General features: G+C 40.6%; 1 protein-coding gene across 1 annotated transcript; it reads left to right on the top strand.

The window, feature by feature from the left end:
- Positions 1-1,682: 1,682 nt before the first annotated feature.
- On the top strand, positions 1,683-8,378 carry LOC111950352 (SLC35A4 upstream open reading frame protein-like). Its single transcript, XM_023967858.2, has 3 exons — positions 1,683-1,784; positions 3,440-3,523; positions 5,677-8,378. The coding sequence occupies exons 1-3, from the start codon at positions 1,770-1,772 to the stop codon at positions 5,872-5,874; spliced, it is 297 nt and encodes a 98-aa protein (XP_023823626.1). The 5' UTR covers positions 1,683-1,769; the 3' UTR covers positions 5,875-8,378.
- Positions 8,379-8,678: the final 300 nt, after the last annotated feature.

Raw genomic sequence — 8,678 nt, forward strand, 5'->3', positions numbered from 1 at the left:
TTGTATTGCGCTCAGTGATGCCTGCAGCTTCAGCCACTCCCCCTCCTTTCTCCCCGCCCCTTTACCTCTCTCTCTCACACGCTTTTCTATCGCTCTTCCTCTCCCTCCCTCTCTGGTTGTACCCTGGCTCTCTGTGCCTTAATGACTGCTGAGGCAGAGAAAAGGGCACTAAAGACAAAGGCACAGTGCAGGCCAGCAAACACACCCAAAAAGCATGCTTTTTCTAGAAGAAATACATTACTACAGTTAAATCTGAGGCCAACAAAAGCGCAATAATACAGAAATCAAAACAAACGTGCTTTCTCACAGACTGAATGCGACTGGTGTAGCCTATCAAGTATTTGCGTAGTGAGGGAGTCGTAATAGGTTTCAATTCAATTTGAGATGCGATGCCTCTGTGTAAAAGGGGTGTCTCGGGAAGATTGGAGACATAAATCTGCCCCTCACAAAGAACCTGCATCTGCCAAGCCCTACTCTTAAAAAGATATGAGAAGGGACACTTTGAGAGTGCTTTTCATAGCAACATCACAGAATAGAGGATGATTTACTGTACATCTTAACTTTCCTGATGGCTGCATCAGTACGCTGTGGTGTTTTATAGGGAGGAAGGGTGTTCTATAGGGAGGAAGGGTGTTCTATAGGCAGGCTTCCTTGAAGGCGACGTCTGTTGCTGCAGCTTTTCTAAACCCATCTCTTTTCCCTCGATGCAATGCTGTAGTGTAATTATAGTGTAGTTCTAGTGTAGTTGTGTGTAGCTCAGTTGGTTTGATTCCCACAGGGGACCAGTATGAAAATGTATGCGCTCACTATTGTAAATTGCTCTGGATAAGAGGGTCTGCTAAATGATGTAAATGAATCTGGCAGTTACACTATCCTTGTCACAGTACAACCAGAGGTTTCAACCGAGCAAAAGTTAGAGGCAATGTAAGATAGAGAGCCTATGGCTGCATCTGTCCTATGGCCAGTACAATCCACAGACAATCTACCTCCCGGCTGCATATTCATTAATCAAATGGCCATACCTGTTGTATTCAGCGCGTGTGACAAATAACATTTGATTTGACGTAGCCTAATAATGTGTCCTCTTGAGCATTCTTATATGGAAATTGTTTGGAAAACATGACTGCCATTGGCATCACATGGTCTGTAGTTCCATCATGTACTTTATTTCTATGGTTCACCTTAATCAGCATCCATGTCTTGACGGCTCACGCTGCCCGTCGTCGTTCAGTCTGCTTGCGTCATCCTCTTCTCACCTCTACTAAATGAATGTATATGGGAAGCCTCCACTCCCTCTTGATGTACAAAGCTCCTCGAATGGCATCAGGCAGAGCCATATATTTGTGCAAACTCTTAGAATTTTGAATATTGTTGTACTTGTTGACATTCAGTTTCATAGCATTATGCGAATGTTCCCCATGTAATCCCCCCAAAAAGGCTGTCCGATTACAATTACTAATAGTTTCAAATCAGTTTATTTTACTTGCGAATACTGCAAGCTAACTTTACGCCTGCCGTGTCCTGTAACTGTACTGGCCTCAATTCCAATTCTAATCATGTAATAAATAAATAATAACGCTAGTAGCTAGATTTTAAAACGAATTGATATTGCCACATTGTAAAGAATGCTTATAACAGCGATGTAGTCCAGAAAGTAAACTGAGTAAAAACAGTCCGCACAGCGCACATGACTTTTAGTCACACATATTTTAGCAGGGAAGAAAATCGAGCCCAGTCATAAATCAGTACCACCAGCATTGATTCAAGACATGGCGGACGACAAGGTTAGTGCCGTAAACTTTAGCCTATGGAGAGTTAAACATCCGAGCTTGTATTCGCGGTTGTAGCAGTTGCTTATTAGCYAGTTTTTGGTATATTCGGTGTAGCTAACGTTACGTGTAGATAGTTGACTGACCGTTATTTAGCTTGCTAGCTTTATGTTTTTGCTAAGAAACTGTCAAACTAGCCCAGCTATGCGAGCTAGCTAACGTTTACTAAACATTACATTCATGTAGCAACCTGACCTGCTGGGCCATTGGTGACTGCTACAGTCTATATAGCTAGCAGTTGTGCTGGATATGATTGTGAGAATGTAGACTGGARACACGATGCTCATATGCCATATTGTTTTAACCGGTAGAATACACATTTTCCTTGACTGAGCTACGGATAGAACGAGCAGACCCGTGTTTCACCAGATGTATAATTCAGAAGCATCCGGTTGGAATTGCGACTAYCCACCAATTATGTTGAGGAGACGAGGGAGTATGGAGCGAGATGGAACKGATCCGACATTCCGCTGATTTTCTAATCGAAGAGCCCGATCTCAGTATAGTTTTCTGTTCGCCAAACTATAAACTGTTACGAACAGAATGCACACATTTTTGTAGACGTGACCGTTTGCCAAAGTTATAAAAAATGTGCGTTGTTTAAAAAGAATGGAGGGGCTAATTGAGTTACGGCACACGCGCACTTCACAAAGAAGGCGTTCTCTAACTGTTATATGCAAATGATAATCATGGCTTAATCACGCCAATAAAATCTCTAGCTCGTGTTTGGCTCTGCCCACCTCCTTGCTTGTTCGGCCTACTATGCYTCATTTGCTCCCATTGAAAACGACACAGAKGAAATATCTTAGTTTTACATATCTTTGTCTGAGCGGTCAAAGCTGTGCACACTAGTCCAGGGTAATCAATAGTCGATCAAGATGTTAAGTTCATTCATTCATTAGTATCGGCGAAGAATGGATTTCGTATACAATATAAATGGGACTCAGTAAGAGGAAGAATTCGGATGGAATATTTGATTGTTTTGGGACACACATTTTGGACTAAAAAAATCACTTGAGTGTAGATCTACCTTAGATATCAAATCAAATTGTATGTGTCACTTGCGCAAAATACAACAGGTGTCGACCTTACAGTGAAATGCTTACTTACAAGCCCTTAACCAACAATGCACACGGTCCCGTGTGGCTCAGTTGGTAGAGCATGGCGCTTGCAACGCCAGGGTTGTGGGTTCATTCCCCACGGGGGACCAGGATGAATATGTATGAACTTTCCAATTTGTAGGTCGCTTTGGATAAGAGCGTCTGCTAAATGACTTAAATGTAAATGTTAATTGATAAGAAATAGAAGTAACAAATAATTAAAGAGCAGCAGTAAAATAACAATAGCAAGGCTATATTCAGGGGGTACCGGTACAGAGTCAATGTGCAGGGCACCAGTTAGTCGAGGTAAAATGTACATGTAGGTAGAGGTATTAAAGTGACTATGTAACTTATAATAATAACAGAGAGTAGCAGCAGCTAGGCACTCAGGCACAGGAGGTTGGTGGCACCTTAATTGGGGAGGACGGATTCAAGTTTTATGTGTCAATAACTTGCCTTGCTTACAGTCCTAAATTGACTTTTGACATGTACTACTACCCTTTGAGACAGCTAAAKGATCTGGCAGAGCTCAAGGACCAGCTAGAGGACATTCAGCGCCGTGTGGAGAAGGAAGTACAGGCTGGGATCCCACAGGTGAGYAGTCAGATGTCCGACACACAAACCAGGGTTTTCCAAAAATGTGGCGCCATACATTTGACCGGCAGCACTTTTAATTTACTGGACGTTTAAGAAATGTACCGGACCCATATGCATTGGATGCTTAACCCAATTATGGCGTCCACAAACAGTGCAATTCAGAATGACTGAATGCAACAGAGAGACTCATGCAACAGATCAGAACATTTAGCTTAAGATTTTGATAAACTAGGATTTCTTTACATTATAAGCACAGCAATGCACACAAGGCAGTAAGCTACGCGTGAATGTTAATTCCATAATGCAATTAGTGGGAAAACACCATTGGCAAAAGCACACAGCACATGTGAGCGATTTCATACCGAGATGAAAATATCTGTTCGAAATTTTGAAAGAGGGGAGATAAAGATGCAACAACTAGCATGGGTTGCTAACATGACTAGGATTGTGCCTTTGGCTACTGGACAATGAAATACATTTGAAAACCAATTGAACATGAGAGAATAGGCTACTGATTTCATTGGCATAGTCTTTATAAAAATAATTTCCTGCTGCACGTTTGGTTGGATTTTTGCTAGGCTTCTTTGAAGCAAGGTAAGACATGCCTCATAATATGTAGTAAAACGTTCAGGTTTCAAAAAATGAAGTAGTTACATATGTTTTCAAAATGCATATTGGCTCCAGCTTATTGCAAAGTGTGATGTCCTGTGTGATGTCCTGAAGCCTGCCTAGTTGCCTATGCACTTGAATGGCAAATGGGAAGCATATATTAGCTCTTTTTAATCRTGGCCATCWAAACGGTTTTTTAACAAGCGATTACGTTCAGAATTGTTGCGCAATTATTAGGCTGATAAAAGCACGTTTCACTCCAGCATTAACGAACAAGCTGTTTGATGAGCTGCAGTAACCGTTCTAGCGCTACATCGACAGGTATTTCAATCAATGAATAGGCTAAAATGCATTTTCGCAATGGGATTTTTTTTTTCTTCTCCTGGACAATTGGCCGGAGCTCATTTTACTTGTCTTTTCATATATTTTTTGGGGGAAGCCCTGAAACACACACAGGACTCAGTAGGGTGTCCACCCATGATATGAGTAGGTGAAAACGTGCTTTGGTGATGAAATTTAACTTCCGTAAGTTATAAAATATTTTTTGACCAAAACAAATATGATTGTTCATGTTCTGAATCGTTCAGTGGGGTCTTTCTCTAACATATCATTAACATTATATCCCAAAAGTCAGATTTTGTAACCTAGTACATACGATAATAAGCACCGAGCTCTGTTGACATAGTGGTGCAGGTTTCTCGTAACAACTTTTGAGCATTTTACATTTTGTGGCCTTTGTCTTCAAATTTGTTTCCACGGGAAGCAAAAAGCTAAATTAGCATGGCAAGAGCTGAATTAAAAGTAAAAGGCTTTGAAAATCAAAAGTTTTGATATATCCGTTGACATTTCACAAATAAACGCTTTTTTTGGTGAGAAAWCTTCGAAAAAGAACAGGAATTTCAAATKAATATTTAAAGTGTATACTAAAATATGAAAATACTACATGTCATGTCTCAAAACCGATATCCACCTTACCTCTATATTGTTTTATGTCCTGCRGATTTGAGAAGAAAATGATGAGTTCAACGAAAAAGCGAGCCTGTCAGGTAGCCAGTAGCCTTAACTCTTGCACAGAATCCAGCCTAGCTGATACGATGCAAATTTCCATATTTCTTAGACCCATTTTYTTCTCTGGCATCCATTGAATTAGTCACCCTAATGCGGGCCATCTTACAAAAGTACAAGGGTAAACACTCCAATAGCTTTTGAAAAATATTATGATGGAGACATGACGTTTGGACCATTGGTTTTCTTAGAGGATTATCTACACAATTAATTTTATTAGTTTACCAATTGGTCAAAGAAACGTTTTTGATTGGACACCCTAGCCTCAGGCTGTGTTTTCACATAAACATGACCTCATACAAGCCATCTCTTTTCTGTAGTTATTAGGCTATATATCGTCTGTTTGTTTGTGTGCATGGATGCATAGTGCACAGGTTTTCCATACATCTTGTCAAACTGTCAGATGAGAGCAACTACACACCTGTGTGTTGCGTTTGTTTCTAACATGAGGATTATTGTGCATTTATTTGTTCCAGGGTGGCAGTGTGCTGGCCTCTCCTTTCCTCAAGGGCTTCTTGGCAGGGTATGTCGTGTCTAGGCTGCGATCCTYTGCGGTTTTGGGCGTGGTCCTTGGGACTTGCACAGGCATCTTTGCAGCTCAAAACTTTGGCGTGCCCAACATCGAGGAAACTCTGAAAGACTATTTCAACACTCTTAAAGGACCCAGCAAGTAGCAGCCCTGGTTYTGGGGGGAAATATGGATCTCTGAACCAACAAACCACACCTCCTTGCCCCCTCAAGAAGATCCATTGGACTACCCCACCTCCAAGCCCTCTATTTTAGATTGCACAACGTCCTGAACTGAGAGAGATTATACGATGTGTGTTTGTTAGGAGACATTTTGGGGRAAACGATATATTCCTTGAATTACGCATTAAGTGTCTTTACAATCATCTCTTGCAATGTGTGCAATAGTCCTGCAGGGACTTTAGCCTRTGTTTTTATATTAACTGGAARGATAAMWTTGYTCCTATTTTATGCAATAGRGATTTTACTTATGGAAGTAGSTGCTTTATAGTGGGAGATCTTGTTTGCCTCAGGTCAGCTTTCTATTTCGTCTTGCTCGCAGATCAACCATATAACCTTGTTATACCCAAAACGATATGTATAACCTGTAGTATCCAGACTTTAAACATGACTAAGATAATATTATGTTCATATATACAAATATGTCCCCAGGTAGATACCAGGTTCTCAACTTATTTTTGGACTTTTAGGTCACTGTAAGTCTACAGTGTTCACACCCCTTGACTTTTTCCACATGTTGTTGTGTTACAGCCTGAATTTAAAATGGATTACATTTGGATTGTTTTGTCACTGGTCTACACACTACCCCATAATGTCAAAGTGGAATTACGTTTTTAGACATTTGTACAAATTAATTAAAAATGAAACGCTGAAATGTCTTCAGTCAATAAGTATTCAACCCCTTTGTTATTGCACGCCTAAATACGTTCAGGAGTAAAATAATAATAAGTTGCATGGACTCRCTCCGTGTGCAAGAAGTTTTTAGCATGATTTTTGAATGACTACATCATCTCTACCCCACACATACAATTATCTGTAAGGTCCCTCAGTCGAGCAGTGATTTTCAACCACAAAGACCAGGAACTTTTTCCAATGCCTCGCAAAGAAGGGCACCTATTGGCAGATGTATATAAAAAATTTAAAAAAGCAGACACTGAATATCCCTTTGAGCATAGTGGTTATTAATTACACTTTGGATGGTGTATCAATACACACAGTCACTACAAAGATACAGCAATCCTTACAAACTCAGTTGCCAGAGAGGAAGAAAACCGCTCAGGGATTTCACCATGAGGCCAATGGTGACTTTAAAACAGTTACAGAGTTAATGGCTGTGATAGGAGAAAACTGGGGATGTGTGAAACTTACTCCTCAGCCTTAAGTGTCMTGCTTGCGTCACCTCATTAGCTAGCTTTTGAGATGGCGCGATCGGCTAAGACACTTGAGGAGGGCGGTCACATGGGTTTGTGAGGTACTGGTACTCGCTAAGCAAGCAGCATGACATCCTTTACAAAGGTACTAAAGTAATACTACAAAAAATGTGGCAAAGCAATTCACTTTTTGTCCTGAATACTGTGCTATGTTTGGGGCAAATCCATCACTTTACTGARTACCGCTCTCCATATTTTCAAGCATAGTGATGGCTGCATCATGTTACAGGCAATGTTCCCTGTTTTTTGGCACTGAGCAAAATTCAGGTCTGCTGAGCGCAAACTTGAACGTTGTGAAAATTCTGTGCAGCCAATGTTTGGTGTTCAATGCAGGCCTACATTCCATGAGATTCCATTCCATGAGATCCATGGGATTCCATGAAAAAAACATGTTGTGGTGTTTGATGCAAGAAGACATTTTACAAAATAAAATGAATTATTATTCCCATACCATTATTACAGAGAATCAGACCAATTATGCTTCCCTCTGCCTTTTGGCTACTTAGCTTATTCAAGCCTGTCTCAAAATACAACACAGCCCCTTTAAGAGGGAAAAAAAGCTCTTTACCTGACATGCTTTTCAAAGATGTCTAGAAATGTACATGTTTTGTGCTCTTGTAGGAAGCAATCACTTCCCTATTGCTGACTACAAATTACCTATAACTGGGCTAATAACTCACTAACTTGCAAAGAGTATGAACAAAATGTTCATACGTGGCTACATGCAGCTCTCGCTTTCATCTCAAAACAAGTGCATCTACTCACGACCGCTCATGCTGTAAACACAGTCCAGTTCAAAGTAAATGGCACAGATCCATATAAGGCAATGGTCTAGCTGCATATAAGCCTACTGCAGCTCTGATTGTTTATGCAGCACCAGTCTTGTTTGTGCCTCACCATGTAGAGTACGTGTCACGCCCTGACCTTAGAGATCCTTTTTATGTCTCTATTTTGGTTTGGTCAGGGTGTGAGTTGGGGTGGGTATTCTATGATCTATTATTTGTATTTCTGTGTTTTGGCCGGGTAGGGTTCTCAATCAGGGACAGCTGTCTATCGTTGTCTCTGATTGAGAACCATACTTAGGTAGCCCTTTTTCCCACCTGTCTTTGTGGGAAGTTGACTTTGTTTTATGGCACATAGCCTTTAGCTTCACGGTTTGTTTTTGTAGTGTTTATTGTTTTGTTCGGCGTCTTTTCTAATAAAAATCAAATGTACGCTCATCACGCTGCGCTTTGATCAAGTTCTTTCAACGGCCGTGACAGTACGGGCTGATGCATTCCGCCTACAACAAAATCTCTTGCATAGTTTGTTTTGTTTCGGTACGTAGCATTTAAAGTGGATAATATTGTGTTGATTCGATCACAATTKMCACAGTAAAGGGAAACGTTATAACAGGGAAAACTCTAGAACATTGGTCACCAACCTTTTCTGAGTCAAGATCACTTTCTGAGTCAAAATGCAAGCCGAGATCTACCRCTCWGATTTTTTWTTAACATGACTTAAAAAATGTAAACCTTTGC

Source organism: Salvelinus sp. IW2-2015, linkage group LG23 (genome assembly GCF_002910315.2).
Source record: "Salvelinus sp. IW2-2015 linkage group LG23, ASM291031v2, whole genome shotgun sequence".
Lineage (NCBI taxonomy): Eukaryota > Metazoa > Chordata > Actinopteri > Salmoniformes > Salmonidae > Salvelinus > Salvelinus sp. IW2-2015.